This window comes from Ursus arctos, unplaced genomic scaffold (genome assembly GCF_023065955.2).
Source record: "Ursus arctos isolate Adak ecotype North America unplaced genomic scaffold, UrsArc2.0 scaffold_2, whole genome shotgun sequence".
NCBI classification, from domain to species: Eukaryota; Metazoa; Chordata; class Mammalia; order Carnivora; family Ursidae; genus Ursus; species Ursus arctos.
In genome coordinates this window covers 7,281,851-7,301,546 of record NW_026622874.1, presented here as the reverse complement: position 1 = coordinate 7,301,546, position 19,696 = coordinate 7,281,851, and the positions used below count along the sequence as shown (strand labels likewise).

The following is a 19,696-nucleotide window of genomic DNA, read 5'->3' as shown; positions in this document are numbered from 1 at the left end:
TCTCTCTCTCTTTCTCTCTTTCTCTTTGAGGAGTCTGGACTAGTTTTATCAATATTGAACTTTTCAAAACTCCAGCTCCTGGCTTCGTTGATCTGTTCTACTGGTTTCTAACCCCTACTTCATTTATTTTTGCAGTTATCTTTCTTATTTCCTTCCTTCTACTGGTTTTGAGTTTTATTGTTCTTTTTCCTGCTCCTTTTAGGTGTGAGGTTACATCATTTGAGATTTTTCTTGCTTCTTGAGGTAGCCCTGTGTTGCTATAAACTCCCCTCTTAGAACAGCTTTTTCTGCATCCCAGAGATTTGGGACTGCTAGATTTTCGTTTGTCTCCATGTATTTTTTTTTAATTTCTTCTTTGATTTCTCGGTTGACCCATTCATTTTTTTTTTCAGTAGCATGTATTTAACCTTCATATACTTGTGTTCTTTCCAGATTTTTTTTTCTTGGGGTTAACTTCTAGTTTCATAGCACTGTGGTCAGAAAAGATGCATGGTATGACTTCAGTCTTTGAATTTGTCAAGACTCACTTTGTGGCCTAATATGTGATCTACTCTGGGGAAGCTCCTTGTGCACTTGAAAACGATGTGTATTCTGATTTAGGATGGAATGTTCTGAATAGAGCTGTGAGACCATCTGGTCCAACGCATCATTCAAAGCCACTGTTGCCTTACGGATTTTCTGTTCGGATGATCTGTCCACTGATGTAAGTGGGGTGGTAAAGTCCCCTCATATTATCGTATTATCTATTTCTTCCTTTGTTTATTAGCTGCTTTATGTATTTGGGTGCTCTGATGTTGGGTGCCTAAATATTCACAATTGTTATATCTTGTTGCATTGTCCCCGGTATGATTATATAGTGTTCTTCTTCGTCTCTTGTTATAGTCTTTGTTTTATTTATTTTTTTTAAAGATTTTTATTTATTTATTCGACAGAGATAGAGACAGCCAGCGAGAGAGGGAACACAAGCAGGGGGGTGGGAGAGGAAGAAGCAGGCTCCCAGCGGAGGAGCCTGATGTGGGGCTCGATCCCATAACGCCGGGATCATGCCCTGAGCCGCAGGCAGACGCTTAACCACTGTGCCACCCAGGCGCCCCTAGTCTTTGTTTTAAAGTCTATTTCATTCAGTATTAGAATTGTTATCCTGGCTTTCTTTTCACTCCATTTGCATGATAAATGTTTTCTGTCCCTTCACTTTCAATCTCCAGGTGTCTTTAGGACTGAAATGAGTCTCTTGTAGGCGGCATGTAGATGGGTCTTGCTTTTTTATCCATTCTGTCCCCTTATGTCTTTTGCTTGGAGCATTGAGTCCATTTACATTCACAGTAATTATTGACAGGAATGTACTTATTGCCATTTTTTTACTCATTTTATGGTTGTTTTTGTCGTTCTTCTCTGTTCCTTTCTTCTCTGGCTCTTCTGTTTGTTGGTTTTCTTCAGTGATATACTTGGATTTCCTTCTCTTTATTTTTTGCATATCTATTACCGGTTTGTGGGGTTTGCTGTTTTTCTTTTTTTTAACAGAGTGAAGGGGAAGGGCAGAGGGAGAGGGAGAGAATCTCAAGCAGGCTCCACACTCAGCGCAGAGCCCAACATGGGGCTCAATCCCAGGACCCTGAGATCATGGCCTGAGCTGAAATCAAGAGTCAGAAGCTTAACTGACTGAACCACCCAGGTGCCCCTCTATTACCAGTTTTTGATTATGGTTACCATTCAGTTTGTATGTAACATCCTGTGTGTGGAGGGGTCTGTATTAAGTTGATGGTCGCCTACTTTCGAACCCATTCTAAAAGCACTAAATTGTTACTACTCCCCGTGCCTTATGTATATGGTATCATACTTTACATCCTTTTATTTTGTGAGTCCCTTGACAGATTTTTACACGTATAGTTACTTTTACTGCTTTTGTGCTTTCCCGGTTTTGTGTTTCCACTCAGAAGCCCCTTTGTCACTTCTTGTAGGGCTGGTTTAGTGGCCATGAATTCCTTTAATTTTTGTTTGGGAAAATTTTTTTCTCTCCTGTTCTGAATGATAGCCTTGCTGGATAGAGTATTCTTGGCTACAGATTTTTACTTTTAGCACTTTGTGGGCCAGATGCGAGCAGCAGGGTATAATCAAAGTTTCTGCTGAAAAATCCACTGATAGCCTTATGGGGTTTCCCTTGTTTGCAACTGTTTTCTTTCCTCTTGCTGCTTTTAGAATTCTCTCTGGATCACTGCCTTTATTCACTTCGTGTCTGGGTGCAGACCTCCTTGGGTTGGTTTTGTTGGGGGCTCTCTGTGCTTCCTGGATCTGGATTTCTGTCTCCTTCCCCAGATTCAGGAAGTTTTCAGCTATCATGTCTTCAAATATTTGTTCATACTATTTCTTCAAATAGACTGCTATATACACAAATTCCCTGTTTCTCTCTCTTCTCCTCCTGGGATCCCAATCATGCAACTGTTACTCTTCTTGACAGTGTTGCTGAGTTCCCTGGGTCTATTCTCTCTCTCTCTCTCTCCCTCCCTCCCCTGTTCAGCTTGATTGCTTTCCATGACTCTGTCTTCCAGGTTGCTGATCCAGTCTCCTGCTTCCTCTAGTCTACTGTTTATTCCATCTAGTGTATTTTTAATTTCATTTATGGAGTTCTTCATATCTGATCGGTTCTTTGCTTTCTATCTTTGTGGAGGGTCTCACTGAGGTCTCCACTCTCTTTTTAAGTCTAGTATCTGTAGGACCATTACTTTATATCTCTATCAGGCATGTTACTTATCTCCATTTCACTTAGATTTCTTGCTGTGATTTTTGTCCCGTTCTTTGATTTGGGGCCTGTTCCTTTCTCCTCTTTTGTCGACTCTGTGTCTGTTTCTACGTGGTAGGAGAGTCCGCTGTGTCTCCTGCACTTGCAAGGAGTGGCTCTGTGAAGAAGAGGTCCCGCGGTGCAATGTCTCCTCTTCACCAGAAAATGGTTTCAGGGGTGTCTCCGGTGTGCGTTGCTACAGGGGTGTCCTACCGTTGTGGCGGAGCTGCGTTCGCCTTCCGCCCGGCCTGCGAGGGCTCTCTGCCTGTTGTGGGCAGAGTCTGGTGCCTGTGGTGTCGTGGGCCGGTCCGGGGCTGCCTTGGGCTTGAGCTGAGTCCGACCAGGTGTTCGCCAGAGATGAAGCAGCACCAAACTGAGGGCACTTGCCTTGTGTTGTTCCCTGAGAAGCTTCTGTGGGTGGGTGGGGTCTTCAGTCAGACCAGCTGCCTGCCCCCAGCCCACAGCTGGGGCCACAGTCAGACTGGCGTGTGTGCGGTTGTCTTCCCCTGTCCCAGAGCAGGACTCACTCTGGAGCCGTGCTGGCCCTCCTCTGGGCTGCGCGCACACTGCCTAGCTTGTGACACCACTTTGGACGGACTCCTGCCGAAGGCATGTTGGAGCTGGCAGGTCTGCAGAAGAGTGGGGGTGCGGGGTACAGTGTCAGCGGTGTCTACAAGGCCAGCAGAGGGGGCCGGCCGCGAAGAACTGGCGGGAAGGGGCAGGGTGCGCTGTTAGCGTCCTGGGTGCGGAGCCGTCCCACTGTGCTGTTCCCACGCGTGTCTGGAGGCTGGGGAGGAAAATGGGGCTTGCCGGCTCCTCTGTTCCTGGAGGGGTCTCCCGAGGACCTCTGTCCCAGTGATGAGTAAACAAGCCCCCCTCCCATATGCCTCAGGGCTTCTTCAAACTTGCATCCATGCTGAATCTCCAGCCTGTGTGGTGTTCTGTCTCTTTAAGGGCAGAGACTCCGTTTCCTCTCCCCCTCCGGGCTCTCCCAGAGCTCAGCTTGCTGATTTTTTAAAGTTCCAGGTCTTAAGCCCCACTGATTGTAAGAACTCACAGAGTTAGGCCCCTCTGGTTTCCAAAGCCAAACATCCTGGGGATTTGCTTTATCTGTATGGGTCTCCCACGCCTGGGGTGCCTGGGGTGGGATCTGCTCCTCTCCCCTCTCTGTCCCTGCTGCACGCCCCCCCCCCATGGATGGTCTGCTCGCCCTTGCAAACCCTTGTCAAGTCCATCCTTGTTATTCAGGAATTAGATCTTTGCAAATTTTCCTGCCTGTTAAAAATTATTTTTTCAAAGATTTTACAGAGTGAGCACAAGTCGGGGGGAAGGGGCAGAGGGAGAGCATCGCAAGCAGACCCCTCTGAGCACAGAGCCTGTCGTGGGGCTCGACCCCACAACCCATGAGATCGTGACCTGAGCCAAAATCACGAGTTGGACGCTTAACCAACTGAGCCACCCAGGTGCCCCTAAAAATTACTTCTAACCCCAAAATTGTGCTCTCGGTGCTTTGATGGTCATTTACACACACGTACGGAGCGGCAGAAAATTCCCTTCTCCCTACGTGCACGTTCCCACCGAGATTGAAAAGGTACACGGTTTCTTGTTCCTCTTTTCACCATCTGTTTCATGCTACATTTTTCACATCTTCGTGCTTTTTGTTGGTGATGTTACTGCTTCGGATGGCTCCCAGGTGTTGTGCTGAAACGCCGTGTTCCTGCTGTGACGTGCTTCATAGGGAATACACGTGTTCACTCATGAATTCTGCTACTGGCCGTGAGTACAGGGTTCATGAATCAATACTATCCAGATGTCTCGAAACACAAAACACACATAGAACAAGGTTTATTGACTGGGTGACAAAAAGGTGGTCAGGAGCAGTTCAGTCTTCACAACTGCAGTGTTCATGGAAACCTTACTGCAAATATGGAGAATAATTGTATGTGTGTATATATATGGAGAGACAGAACTGGAAGAAAACATACAAAAAATTTTCTCTGGGTGATAGAATCATGAGTGATTTCTATTTCTGCCTTATCCTTTCTATATTTTCACATTTCTACAATGAGAATATGTTGCTTTTTGTAGATAGAAAAAAATTTAAATTAAAAATTAAAAACAAAAGATGAAATGATTACTGGGGCCTTAGCCTTAAGCAGAAAACCAAGTTTTAGAAACAGAAAATGTGGGGCGCCTGGGTGGCACAGCGGTTAAGCGTCTGCCTTCAGCTCAGGGCGTGATCCCGGCGTTCTGGGATCGAGCCCCACATCAGGCTCCTCCGCTGGGAGCCTGCTTCTTCCTCTCCCACTCCCCCTGCTTGTGTTCCCTCTCTCGCTGGCTGTCTCTTTCTGTCAAAATAAATAAAATCTTAAAAAAAAATAGAAACAGAAAATGTATTAGAACAGGAATAAAATCAGCCACGAAGTTGTGGCAGCATAGAGGAGGAGATGAACAAGGATTGTTGAAAAGGTAACACGATGTTAAACATAGAGCCGTTGCTCCAGAAGTTAAATTCTCCCTCTGCTCTAGCCCTCCCTCAAACCCTGACTCTTACACCAGATTAAAAACCTATGTAGACACATCAAAGGATGCTTAACATCCATTGTCATCAGGAAAATGCAAATCAGAGCCCCAGGGAGCTACAATCTCATGCCCGCCGGGATGAGTAGAATCAGGAAGGCAGATAATAACAAACATGGCAAGGACGGGAGAGACGGGAAGCCTCCTGTGCTGCTCCCGGGGATGTAAAATGGTGCGGCCACTCGGAGCATGATCTGTAAGTTCCTCAGAAAGGTAAATAGCGTTACCATTTGACCCAGCGATTCCACTCCTAGTATATACCCAAGAGAAATTAGAACATAGCCACAAAGAAACTTGCCATGAATGTTCATAGCGGCATTATTCATAGTAGCGAGAAGACAGAAACTCCAACACTGCTGAGGAATGGAGAAACAATACGGTAGCTACATAGATCGCATGGATATACACAGACACACGTGTACAGTGGCATGTTACCCATCAGAAGGACAGATGTACTGACACGTGCTACAGCATGGATTAACCTTGAAAACGTTATGCCAGGTGAGCAAAGGCAGCCACAGAAGACCACACGTGGTAGGATTACATTTCCAGGAAATGTCCAGAACAGGCAAATCCATGGAGACAGAAAGTAGGTTCGGGATTGCCTAGACAAAGGGAAAACCACAGTCTGGATGAGCTCTGGGAGAAGCGGAAGTGGGAAGAGAAGAGGGATGGTCAAGACAACACCAACCCACAGGGGAGGGAAGGAGCAGAGGAGCCAGTGAGGAGAACTAGAGAGGAAGTTAGCATAGAAAGTGGTCACGGAAGCCAGGGCAAGAGTGAGGGCAGAGGTGACCTGCAGAGAACAGGTGCAAAGCAGCACAGGTGGGGGGGGGGGGGGGCGGGATCATGAATACGAAAAGTAGAAGGTCATTGGTGACTTCTGAAGAAGGATCAAAGGCAATAGGTTCAGAGTCACTGGGAAGAGGGGACAGGAACTAGTGAATTTGTCAAGAACCCAGACCATAAAGAAAAGGAGGTCACAGAGTGAGGGCTGAGGGGCCCTTCTTCTCCCCCACAACAGGTAAGATTTTTTTTAACTTTATTGAGGAGTAATTGGCAAATGTCGTTGTATATGTTGAAAGTCTACTATGTGATGATTTGATCAACATTGTGGAGTGATTGCTAAGAGCAAGGTAACGAACATGGCCGTCGCACGTCCCAGGTAACATAATTATATGTTATATGTTATGTTGACGTGTGTGGTGGCGAGGGGGCTTGTGCTCTACTCGGGGCAACATCTCAGTGCACGACGCCGAGTTACCGACTACGGTCACCGTGTTGTCCACCAGCTCCTTAGGATCCTTCGTACAACTGAAAACCTGCGTCCCCTGACCAACGTCACCCCCATTTCCCCCTCCTCCACCCCTAGCAACCACCATCCTATTCTCTGTCTCCACAAAACTGGCTTTTCTTTGTTTTAGATTCCACACGTAAGTGATGCCGCGTGTGTCTTGCTCTGTCTGGTTTATTGCACTTAAGCGTGAGGCCCTGCGGGTTCCTCCGTGTTGCTGCAATGGCGGGATTTCCTTCTGTTTTTGTGGCTGAACAGCAGCCGGTTATGTGTATGGACCACATTTTCCTTTTCCTGTGGCTCTTCGAGAGACACTTGGAAGGTTTCCGTATCTAGGCTGTTGTGAATAAAGCTGCAACGAACACGGGACTGCAGATTTCTCTTCAAGACACTGGTTTCCGTTCCTTCATATGCACACCCGGGACTGGGATTGCTGGGCCACGTGGTGGTTCAAGTTTTAATGTTTGAGGAACCAGCATACCGTTTTCCATCATGACAGTCATTTTAGGGGCTCCTGGGTGGCTCAGTCCGTTAAGCGTCCGACTCTTGGTTTCAGCTCAGGTCATGATCTCAGGGTCGTGGGATCGAACCCAGCCCGGGGCTCCACACTCAGCACAAGCCCTGCTTGAGATTCTCTCCCTCTCCCCGCTCACGCAGGTGCGCTTGCTCTTTCTCTAAAATAAAGTAACTATTTTAAACTCTTAAGGGTTTCCTTTTTGCACATTGTCCCCAATACTTGTCATCAGCTTTTCGATGATAGCCATCCTACCAGGTGTGGGGTGGGCGCTCCTTGTGGTTGGTTTGCATTTCCCTGATAACTGGTGACGTGGGGCACCGGCTCGTGTACCCTGGCCGTGTGTATCTTCCTGGGAAAACGTCCCTAGAGCCCCTTGGCCCATTTTTAATCAGATTATTGTTCTATAGCTATTGAGTTGGGTGAGTGCTTTATACGTTCTGGATTTAACCACTTGTCAGATAGATGGCTTGTGAGTATTTTCTCCCGTTCCATGAGTTGCTTTTCCAATTTATTGTTTCCTTTGCTGTGCAGAAGAAATATATAGTCCCACTTATTTTAGCTTCTGTTGACTGTGCTCTGGTGTCTTACCCAAGAAATCGTTGCCAAGACCCATGTCAAGAATCTTTTTCCATATATTTTCTTCCAAAACTTTTATGGTTTCAGATTTCACATTCAAGTCTTTGATCCATTTCTATTTTCGTGAGTGGTGTAAGATTCTGCGTCATTGTTTTGCACGTGGATATCCGGTTTTCCCAGCTTCATTTCTTGAAGAGACTGTTCCTTACCCCAGTTCGTGTTCTTAGCACCCTTATCAAAAATTAGCTGACCATACATGACTGGGTTTATGTCTGGGCTCTCTATTCTGTTCCACTGGTCTATGTGCCTATCTTTATGCCAGTACCATATTGTTTTCATTACTACAACTTTGTAACAGAGCTTAAAATCAAGAAGTGTGATGCTTCCAGCTGGGATCTTCTGTTTTAGAATTGCTTTTGTTATGCGGGGTCTTTCATAATTCCATACAAATTTTAGGAAACTTTTTCTGTTTCTGCGAAAAATGCCATGGGAATTTTGAATTGGGATTGTATTGACTCTGTAGACACTAGGGATAGTATAGACATTTTCACAATATTCTTCCAACCCAAGAAGACAGGAATTCCTTCCACTTATTCATGTCTTCCTCAAGGTCTTTCATCAATTTTGTACAGTTTTCAGTGTATAGATCTTTTACCTCCTTGTTCAAATTTAGTCCTAAGTATTTTGTTATTTTTGATGCTATGGTAGATAAGATTGCTTTCTTAATTTCTCTTTCAGATAGTTTGTTACTGTGTAGAAATGCAACTAATTTCTCTATGTTGATTTTATATCTTACAACTTTACTGAATTCATTTATTCTAGGTTTTTTTGAATCTTTAGGGTTTTATTTATATATATATAATATATAATATAATATATATAATATATAATATATGTATATATATATAATGTCCTCTGCAGCAACAATTTTACTTTTTCCTTCTGAATTTGTATGCTTTATTCTTTTTCTTGCCTAATTGCTCCAGCTAGGACTTTCTACACATTTTGAATAGAAATGGTGAGAGTGGACATCCTTGTCTTGTCCTTGATCCTAGAGGAAAGGCTTCTAACTTTTCACCATTCAATATGATGTTAGCTGTGGGCTTGTCATATGTGGCCTTTATTATGCTGAGGAACATTCTGTCTATACTTAATTTGTTGAGCATTTTTATCATGAAAGGATGTTGAATTTTATCAAATGCTTTTTCTACATCAATTGAAATGATCATATGATTTTTTTCAGATTTATATTTTATATTTTTATAATAATATTTTTTTATTATGTTAGTCACCATACAGTACATCCCTGGTTTCCAATGTAAAGTTCGATGATTCATTAGTTGCATATAACACCCAGTGCACCATGCAATACGTGCCCTCCTTACTACCCATCACCGGTCTATCCCATTCCCCCACCCCCCTCCCCTCTGAAGCCCTCAGTTTGTTTCTCAGAGTCCATAGTCTCTCGTGCTTCATTCCCCCTTGTGATTACCCCCCTTTCTTTATCCCTTTCTTCTACCAATCTTCCTAGTTCATATGTTCCATAGATGAGAGAAATCATGATAATTGTCTTTCTCTGCTTGACTTATTTCACTTAGCATTATCTCCTCCAATGCCGTCCATGTTGCAGCAAATGTTGAGAATTCGTTCTTTCTGATAGCTGAATAATATTTCATTGTATATATGGACCACAGCTTCTTAATCCAGTCATCTGTTGAAGGGCATCTCGGCTCCTTCCACGATTTAGCTATTGTGGACATTGCTGCTATGAACATTGGGGTGCATATGGCCCTTCTCTTCACTGTGTCTGTATCTTTGGGGTAAACACCCAGTAGTGCAATGGCTGGGTCATAGGGTAGCTCAATTTTTAACTTTTTAAGGGACCTCCACACTGTTTTCCAGAGTGGCTGTACCAACTTGCATTCCCACCAACAATGTAGGAGGGATCCCCTTTCTCCACATCCTCTCCAACAACTGTTTCTTGCCTTGTCAATTTTTGCCTTTCTAACTGGCGTAAGGTGTATCTTAGTGTGGCTTTGATTTTTATCCTTCATTCTGTTCATGTGGTGCATTTATTGATTTGTCTGTGTCGAACCATCCTTGCATCCCAGGGTGAATCCCACTTGATCATGGTGTACGATCCTTTTAATGTGTGCCTGAATTCAGTTTGCTAGTATTTTATTGAGGGTCAAACAAATAGGATTGAGTGTTGGGTGGCTGTGTATTTGGGATAGAAGCACACGTTAATAAACAGGCTGGAGAATGGACAGCTGAGGCTACAGAAGAGAGGAAGTACTCCAGAAAGGCTCTGCAGAGCCCAGGCAGGTCAGCTAGACTCAGAACTGGAAGGAGCAGCGGCAGTCCCACAGCGGGTGGTGGATGGGTTTATAGGGTTTGGTACCGGGGAAGGCTGGGGTGTTGAAATTGCTCACATCTAAGGGCAAGTGAAGTTAAGCTGCCCAGAGAAGGGGAAAGGGGCAGATCAAAGGACTTGAGGAAGTGATGAAAGCCTTCAGCCAGGGTGGAAACGGCAGGTGTTTCGTCCAAAGCACAGTTAAGATAATGCTGCTTTCCCCGGGTATTGGTTTCCTATTTCTCATGTGCTCTCGGCTGGAAAACAGCATTCTCCTGCCAAGTTACTTCTCCCTGCAAATTACCAAAGTTCACAGATATGTTTCCAATAACCCCAAGGATAAGTCTTAAAAAAAAATGATGTGCCTGTCTTTAAATCCCAACAGAAACATGCCTACAAGTCTTGTAAGCCCCTGAGTTCCTGGGTTAATGATCTCATCCAGCGAGTGAATTTCTTCAATACTTGGGCCAAAATGGCTTACACTGCAATCCATCATCGGTATGGATGGGAGCTGCTTTATGTCTCTTCCTTATTTGGGCTTAGAGCTTAACAGTTTACCATGTAATTTCCTATGCATGGTCTTTGGGGTTCTCAGAGCAGCATGGGAACTTAGCAAGGAAGGGGCTGTTGTCTTCAGTTTAGGATGAAGGCCTGGAAGACACACGGGGTGCTGAGGGTCCTGTCTGCGGTCTGACCACTCTAAGGGACGGACAGGCCCAGACCTGGTGCCTGTCTCCTTCTGTTACTCTACACTGTATCCTGGGAAACTGGCAGCAGGAAACGTGAAAGGAAATGAGAATTCGTTACGTGTCATTTTTAAACGTGTTTAATACATAGATCGAAATTATTTAAACATGAGAGCAGCCAACACTCTAGAAGTGCCCTCTCCCACGTCCTCATGTAACTGTCACAGTGGCCCTGTGACACGCAGGAGGTCCTGGCCTTCATCACCCTCGCTGTGGACATGAGCAAATGGAGGCAGAGACACGAAGTAGCTTGCCCAGCACTTTGCTACCAGAAAGTGAGAGTATTGAGATTTGAACCCAGAAAATCTGCTTCCAAAGTCTGTACAGACTGCCTCTCGTGCCACATCACTCTGAGTGCTGGGGCACATCGTCTAAGAGAAACCAGCAACTCTGGAACAATCCACCGATTCCTCAGGGCACAGCCGAGACCCCCTGCAGAGCAGCAAGCCTAGCCACCCAAATCCACAGCCTCCCTGCACGTCTAAGCCACAGCTGGTCCCCCTAAAGTGCAAGATTGGGTCCTGAGTGGGGAGAGCTTGAGATGAAAAGGGAAGGAGGGGCGTTGGAGGGATGGTCGTGGGAACGTGCACGATGGTGGTGCCCTTGATCTCTCAGCCTCTGTACGCCTCCAACAGGTATATGACATTTGTCACAACCTGGAAGCGTTCTAGTCCATCACCTGCCCAGACCCCCAAATACCCTGATGATGGGCACAGCGATTTCTCTGAAGGATTTCCTGCAAGATACTGGCTCCCAGCTTTCTTCTTTCCACAAGGTGACTATGAGAACCACGCGGTCTGTGCCCAGGCCCCCCACTGCTGGCCTCCCTTCTCCTCCTCTCCAGCATGAGAGCCCTGCGCTCTGCAGGCACCCCGCACCAGGGCGGTCTCTCTCCCTCCCGCCCTCTTCCTCCCTCCCCCCTCCCTCCCCACACGTTGCACTGGACCATCCCCGCCAGACCGCACCTGCACCTTCCAGGCCTGTGAGGTCCAAGGCCGACACCATGTCCCTCTCAAAGGCCACTGCCTTTCATCAGGACTCGTGGAGGTGGGTGCCTCCCCAGGGGGTGAATCTGTATTCAGCCGTTTTCACTGATGAATAAACGATGCCATCCAGCAGGAAGGGAAGACATCCCAGCCGATGCCCTAGAACAGCGTGCGGTTGGGGTGTGGTGGGAGCGGGAAGGGGGCAAGGCTGGATCGTGAGCGCGGCCAGGGCAGACCCGGGTCTGTGCGCCCGCCCCGCCGCACCCCTCGCATCCGGTACAGCCCGGCACCTAAAAGCCTCTCAGCGAGTATTTGAAGAATGACCAACTTTCCGAATGAATACATACGAATAAATGAACAAAGGAATACTTCCGGAGCGTGACCCAGGGGACGGAAACAAAGGTCCGGGAAGGCAACTCCAGAAACAGCCTGCTGCCCGTGAGCCCGTCCGCACATGCGGCTGGAGGGACGAGACTGGCGCCCGGACAGGGGGCTTGCGGGGAGCCGGGGGCTGTGCCCAGCACGTGGCGGACACAAGCTCATCAGGTCTCGTGTCGATCGTACGGGGTCCTTCCTGTTATCACCCCTGTTCTCAGCGAGGAAGGCCATGGCGCCGAGAGGTTACGTGGCTTCCCCAAGTCCCACAGCCGGATGCACCTGCGGCGAGTGAGGAATGTGGCGGGTCTGACTTGGAAGTCCCCGTGTGTCACCGCGGCCCTGGGAACCGCGTGTTTGTCGGAGCCAAAGGGCCAGATGCGAGAGGGGACGAGCACGGACGGGAGGCAAGAGGTTCCCGCAGCCCGAGCGCAAACCCCACGACAGACAATGGTGTAGGATGACGCTGGGAAGACGGACACGGGCTCCGGGGCGGATGGGGCCCACTGGGGAGTCGGCCCCCTCCTGCAGCCCAGGAGCCACGGCCACGTTTCAGGCCGGGGACAAGCATGGGCGGAGTCTGGGTCCCAGGTAGGCGTCTGCTTTACTCTCCAGGCGGGAATTGGTGGTGGCCCCGAGGGGACCTGGACAACAGTCCTAGACGGACCCCGAGGGAGCAGAGGGGCTTGGAACAGCTCCCAGCTCTCCGGTGGATAGCTGGGCAGACACTGAAATCGGGCCCCGGGGGGAGGAGTGAAGTGATGAGCAGCGAGGGGACAGCACCTGGCAAGTCGGAGACGTTCGGAGAAGACAGCGCGATGGCCAGTGAGCGGCTAGCTGTGCGGGCTGGAGCTCAGGAGAGACGGGGGCTCGCGGACGGAGGGAGGGCGGCGCGGAGCGTCAGGCCACCGCGGGACAGCTGCTGCCTGAGGCGCAGAGGCATCAGGGCGCCGGTCTCCTCCCCCGGAGCCTGCAGAGCTCCAAGGGGCCACGGAGGACGACAGGAGCCCTTCTGGCTCGTCCGCACAGGTGGCCTCTGGGCCTCAGAAAGTTACAGGGAACTCGGAGAAAGGCCGTCCCAGGCTGGTGGCGGCGCACAGACACCACGTGAGGTGGCCACAGCAGCAAGGAGAGGACACGGGCTGCGTGGCAGGTGCTCAACTGCCCAGGGGAGGCGCTAAAATTCCCTCCGTGAGCACTGGTGTGGTGGATACCAGGCAGGGGCATGAATCAGAGGTAGGATGGAGTTCCAGGCTACTTGCGGGATGGATTAAACCAGGAGGAGAGGGGCTGGTGGCAAAGAACAGTCGCGAGCTGTGTTAGGAGTGTTGGTATTCAGACACAGAATGCAAGCAAAACAGTAAGTTCTAGGCTTATGTGAGTGGAAAGGAAGTCAAGGGGTTTGGCTTCAGGAATGGGTGGTTCCAGGTGACTGTCCTGTGTTCCTCTCAGCCTGCCTCCGCCTGTCTTAGCTCTGTTTCCACTGTGTCTTGGTCTCGTCTTTCCCAGCTGCACCCAGCATTTCTCGTGCAGCCACGGGGAGAAGCAGCCACCACGGCTTAGCAACTCCAGAGGAAGGGTGCCTGCCCAGCGCCTGGATGCCATTTCCTGAGAAACTCTGACACCCTCGGGTCTTGTACTGTCCCTGGGACCCAGCTTTGTTGCCAGGGGGAAGAAGTACATGAGTCTTGCTCCCCCAGCCCCCGGGGAACCCTTGGGAAGGACACAGCCCCTGATCCCCCAGACTCCCAGGGAACTGGTTGCTGTGTTTTTTCTCCAAAGCCTTTCTTACTGCTGTGCTTCAAGACCACGGACGGTCCCAAGGAGTCTCTATAGACACCCTCACTTTTACCCACCACGTGATCGCGGACACCACTGACATCAAAGACGAGGAGTTCTCCATAATGATCCAGAAGAAGCTCAACATCGTCAGGAGAGCCTTTAAGGTACTGGTGTGCTTAAAACAGAGTGAGTGTCTGTCCAACTAGCCGCTCCCTCAGCAGCCCCCCTTCCCCTGGGCTGGGGGCTGTGCGAGTCCTAAAGGTATGCACAGATCCTCATCCCCCCCCTTTTTTTCTTTAAGCGAATTTGTATTACTTTTTCCCCACTTCTTATTATGGTAAAACATACATAATGTAAAACCTTTTAACTATTTCTAAGTGTCCAGTTCTGTGACATTATGCACATTCTGCGGCCATCTCCAGAACTTTCCTCCGTGTGGATGTGTGGAGGTGAGCAAGCTCTCTGCTCTCTTCTTGCAAGGACGCTAAGCCATCTGTTTCCGGACCCCACCAGTGCGACGTCATTAACCCTAATTACTCCTTCGAGGCCTCCTCTCTAAATGCCGCCGCGCTGGCTGAAGCGGCTTCAACACCAGGACGGGGAGGAGACAGGATGTCCCGCCCACCGCGGCTGGCTTCCACCTGCCAGGAATCACCTGGGCCGCTCCCATCTCTCGCCTGTCGTGCACAGAGCTTGTATGAACTTGGGTGGCAAGTATTTGAGTCCCTGCTTTCCACTGACTTGGGTGCGCGTCTAGCGTGGGGACCACTGGGCCATCTGGCGATTCTGCCAAACTTTTTGAGGAGCCTCCCTGTTTCCCAGAGTGGCCGCACGAGTCTGCACTCCCAGCCACGGGGCGCGGGGGACGCGAGCTGGGAGCTCGCTGGGTCTCGGATGCGTCCCCTGGCGCCGTGGGCTCGCTGGCCGTCCGCGGTCTTCTCTGGAGGGCGGCTCTTCAGGTCCTGCGCCCGTGTGTCCACCAGGATTGTGGTTGAGTGGTAGGAGCGCCTTCTGTGCTCCGGATGCTGACGTCTCACTGCACGTGTGGCCCGCGCGTGTCTTCCTCGGTCCTGTAGGCTCCCTCTCTGCTCCGGGACAGCGTCCTCTTGTGCCCCGGGGGCGGCCGTGGTGACGTAGCACGACGGGGGCAGCATCGCTCGCGTGCTTGGGTGGCCCAGCCAAGACCTTAGCAGCAAGCCCCCAAGTCACCACGCTTTCTGCCCGTTTTCTTCTCAGAGTTTTACGGTTTTAGCCCTTAAGTTTAGGTCTTGGATCCGTTTTGAGTTCAGGGTCCGTGGGGTGGGCCGATGCCCAGTTTTCCCAGCGCCGTCTGTTGGAGGGACCTGGCCTTTCCCCGTTGAAAACCTCAGCACCTCCGTTGCAAATCATTCGAACACAAGCACGTTTACTTCTAGGTTCTCCGCTCTGTCCCCCTGTTCTCTACGTCCCATCTTTTCGCCAATAGCACACTGTTTCGAGGACCGTCACTTTATCATAAGCTTTGAAATCTTTTTAAGACCTCCGACTTTTTGCTTCAAGATTATTTTGTTTACTCAGTAGTCCTTGAGATTACTTATGAATTTTAGGATGGATTTCTCTATTTCTGCTAAAGATGTTATTGGGATTTTGACAGAGATGGGCATTGACTCTGTAATCACTTTGGGCAGTACTGACACGAGTATTGTCTCCAAATCTACAACCTCATCGTCCCTTTTGAAAACTGTTTGTGCATGCTTTCTCTTCTGGATGAATTGGACACTAGGCCTATTACATTTCAATTTTTAACCTGGGATTTTGACCAGCCTGCTGTACATTTATGTATAAATTCAGGGGAGAATTGCTATCTAATACTGAGTCTTTCCATATAGGAACATGCTTTGTCTTTCCGTTTATTCAGGTTTTATTTTCTTCACGCTGGTCTTAGAAATTTACGGTTACACTGTTCTCCTAAGTGTTCGTAATTGTTGCCATCGTGAACAGGATTTTTAACGGTCTCCATCTTACTCTCTGTTGTTAGCTCTCTAGCTGGGGTTACCTCTTGAGGTAAGGACACAGTCCTCTGAGACCCTGATGTCTAAGACTCCTGACACCAACTGCCAAGTTTGGGGTTTCCTAAAAACCACCCTCGGGTTTAGTAATTTGCTAGAAAGACTCGTAAGACTCCAGGAAAGCTCTACACTTACAATGACAGCTTTGTTGTAGCAAAAGGATACAAATCAGAACCAGCCAAAGGAAGAGACCCCTGGGGCAGAATCTAGGACTGGGAGGGTCCCAGACACCCAGCTTCCGTGTCCTCGGGGAGGCGTTACCCCCGGTGTCGATGTGGAAGGACAGGACGGAGTGCTCACCCAAGCTCCGGCACTGTTTCTGACTGGGGTTTCCCTGCAGCCATATTTGAATCACTGCCCACGTGGCTTCTCCCAGCCCCAGAGGTTGGGCTGATGTCACTTGGCTCCGTGTTCCAGTCCTCTGATCTTCACTCTGCATGGCTGGCCCCCATCCTGAGCAGTCTCATTAGCATAAAGTCTGGGGACCACCAGGAGTCCCGTGGTTAGTGTGAGCCTGCAGGGTGGTCCCAGGAATAAAATCCTGGGGTCTAGAAGTCACCTCCCAGGAACCAGAGAGAAGGCAAACCAAAAAAAATTTTTTTCTTAAAGATTTTGAGAAAGAGAACAGGGAGAATGGCAGAGGGAGAGGCAGAAGCAGGCTCCCCGCGGAGCAGGAAGCCCAACGCGGGGCTCAAGACGCTTGTCTGAGCCCCCCAGGCATCCCCCAAATTCTTTATTATACATCTTTCTACTCATTTCTATTTGTTTTCTAATTTAAACTGGCCAAGTTTGTCTACTTCATTTATTTTTTCAAACACCAGGTCTTGCTTTTATTAACTTGGATCTAATGGTGTTTTCTGTTGACCTTTGTAGCTCCTTCCGCTTTGTGGGAGTTTATCTTCTTGCTCTTTCACTAGCTCGTGTTTATTTTCATTGAGACACGACATAGAACACAGGTATTCCACCCAGCCCCCCGATCCAGCCATAAGCGAGTGCCGGTGAGCAGCCCTCCTGGGGACCGTCCCCTCGCAGATGTCCCCGTTCTGGCCTTTGTCAGCCTCCACTGCGTTTCCTCGCTCCGCCTCCCCAGGAGCGGGCTGGTGCGGTCGGGGCTCCCCGCGCTCGGCGGCAAGTGTGCGGGCTCCGTCCTGGGGCTCTGCAGCCCCATCGTGTCCCTGTAGCACAGCTGCTCTCACCCCGAGGGGCTGCAGGGCTGCGGCCGGGTAGGACTGTCGAGATCAGACCACAGGTGTCTTCTGATGGACACAGATACTCGTTCGGCTTGGCTGTCTACCCGCGAACTCAGGGCCACGGGTCGCCGTCTGGTTGGCCCCGGGGTAGTGCCACTGCTGTTTCACAGGGGAAGCTCCGGGAACGTGTGGGATGGAGGGGAAGAGCAGCAGCCCTCACGGACCGGGAAGGACCGCCGTACTCCCCGGAGGACCTGGGAAGACGCCCTGGGCCGGGCTGGGAGGGAAGCGCTCCGTCCTCCCAGGACCCTCCGGCAGACAGAGCGCTGTTAACGTGTCGCGCCCAGGGACCCGCTGACGCCACCTCTCTTTGATCCTAGGGCACAGACAGCACACACGTTGGAGTTCACATTTATGGTTTATTCATCGAGGGGGCAAGATGGAATCATGAACAAAAAGTACTAGAAGACTCGCTGCCTCGTGAGCTGTGCTGCGACTTTCCTGAAATCTACTTCCTGCCGACAAAGGTAACGACCTGCGTGCGCATGGCCGAGTCCGGCCTGTGGGCTGGCCCTCCTCTTCCCAGTCCCCCTCCCTCTGGCTTCCCTGGGGCGTTTGATACACGTCAGATGGCAAACGACACTTAACACAGCCCAAAATACTGATTGCTAGCATGTGAACTAGGCGCTGTGCCAACATCCGTGTTGCTTCTCAAGTATGTTCTGTGCAGTCCTGTCAGAAAGTTCCAGAGTCCAGCATAACCCGCATATGCAGCCACAGAAATGCGTGCAATTTACAACCGTCCCCCAAATCTAGCACGTGCAAGATGGGGGCTCCTGGTTTGCAGTGTGACTACTGGATTTTTTTTTTTTTTTTTTTAGATTTCTACTGAAAGAGCAGATGCTTCTGAGCAGAGAGACTCCGAACTCTACACGTTTGAATGCCCCATCTATCAGACACCTGAGCGGTCAAGAATTCTGACAACCACTGGCTTACGCTCGAACTTTCTAACCTCGGTGTATTTACCCACGAAGAGACCCCCTAGTCACTGGATCACAAGGCAGGTCGCACTGCTGTGTGAGAAGAATGAGAAATAAACGTATGTACCAGACCATTTCATGTTTGACTCGAGCCAGACTGACGTGTTTCGAGACCGTGACATGTAGCCAACACCCTTCACGGAGACATCCGTGTCCGGCCAGACTGGCCAGGTGCAGTCGGTCACCCCCCGCACCTGCAGGGGGATCTGCCAGCCGCTCCGTTCTCTGCACACAGGACCCACGTGCGCCGTCCCAGGTGAGCAGGTCTCCCTTTCCCGAGCGTGCAAGCTGGCAACAGTGATCTCTGCGGTCACCGGCCATCCAGTCTACACAGGGGCTAGTTCTCGGGAACTCGTTCCCCAGCTACACAGAGCCCAGGATGGGACCCCGCTGGCCTGACCGCAGGCTTCTGAGACACACGCAGATCTTCTCTTAAGGGGTTCACCAGACCTCATCCCACTGGAACCCCAATCGCGAGTGGGGAGCACGTTCGGTCACTACCAAAATGTGTTTCCGCCAGCAGGGTCTCTAGTACCGAGCACGGGGTGGAGCACGAGTCGGAACGGCGATCCGCAGGCCAGCCCATGCCATGGGGTGGCGGCAGCGGCTCTGCTCCGGGCGGAAGCTGGTGCTCAGCGCGACGAGTCTCACCCGAGCTCACTCTGCCTGGAGGACGGCCCGAAGCCACATCTGCGGCCACCCTCCCTCGGCAGCAGGCATGTCGGCAGAAAGCCCCCCGCGCGTGCAGACTGACCCACAGCCCGCTGTCTCTGGGGCGAGCGTGCAGTGCAGGGCCCACGCCCAGATCCATGAGAGCCGCAAACACAACAGTCATGACATCGTCCTTTGGTGTCGTCTAGGAACTTGGTCTGAAGGTAACCATCCCAAACCACACAAGCTAATTACACGCCGCACTGTTGAAAAGAACGAGACCTGGTTCCTGTCGGTTAGAAATGGAAGTATTTGGTCCGAGTCACTTGCTGAAGTAGCTTTCGGAATTAGACACAATTTGCTAACAGACCGTGAGCTCTGGAGCCAGGGCCTTTTCTCCCCACAGTCCGGGGCAGAGACCAAGGGGAGCCTCTGGCCTCCTCTCACGGACGCACAAACACGTCACAGACGCGCTCGGTCTCTCCACGCACTTGGACGCTTGCGTGGCTCATACAAGCTCGTGAGCGTAGCCCCGACTGTGAATGGTTCTGATCGTTTCTCTATTTTCTCAAACGAGGACTAGACACATGGCCACGATCTGGGACCCTCAACTTAGCCCTTCAAGTTCCAACCTTCGGTGAGCCTCAATGCCAAGAGCCGTGGGCCCAGGACGCTCTTTGGATCCCCTGTGGCCCAGGAGGATGGCGGTGGTCACGTCCAGGCTCCTGGGTTAGAGCCAACAACTCCAGAGTCAGAGGTGGGGAAAAGAGGCTCTCAGGTGC

At 50.1% G+C, this 19,696-nt stretch overlaps 1 protein-coding gene across 1 annotated transcript in view; it reads left to right on the top strand.

Annotated features, from left to right (window-relative positions):
* Positions 1 to 18,320, top strand: part of DNAH14 (dynein axonemal heavy chain 14) — a 321,838-nt gene extending 303,518 nt beyond the window's left edge. The window contains exons 85-89 of the mRNA XM_057315759.1: positions 10,482 to 10,594; positions 11,478 to 11,617; positions 13,986 to 14,149; positions 17,604 to 17,750; positions 18,105 to 18,320. Coding sequence (XP_057171742.1) covers positions 10,482 to 10,594; positions 11,478 to 11,617; positions 13,986 to 14,149; positions 17,604 to 17,750; positions 18,105 to 18,320 — 780 coding nt within the window. The remainder of the gene's footprint in view (positions 1 to 10,481; positions 10,595 to 11,477; positions 11,618 to 13,985; positions 14,150 to 17,603; positions 17,751 to 18,104) is intronic.
* The last annotated feature ends 1,376 nt before the right edge of the window (positions 18,321 to 19,696 follow it).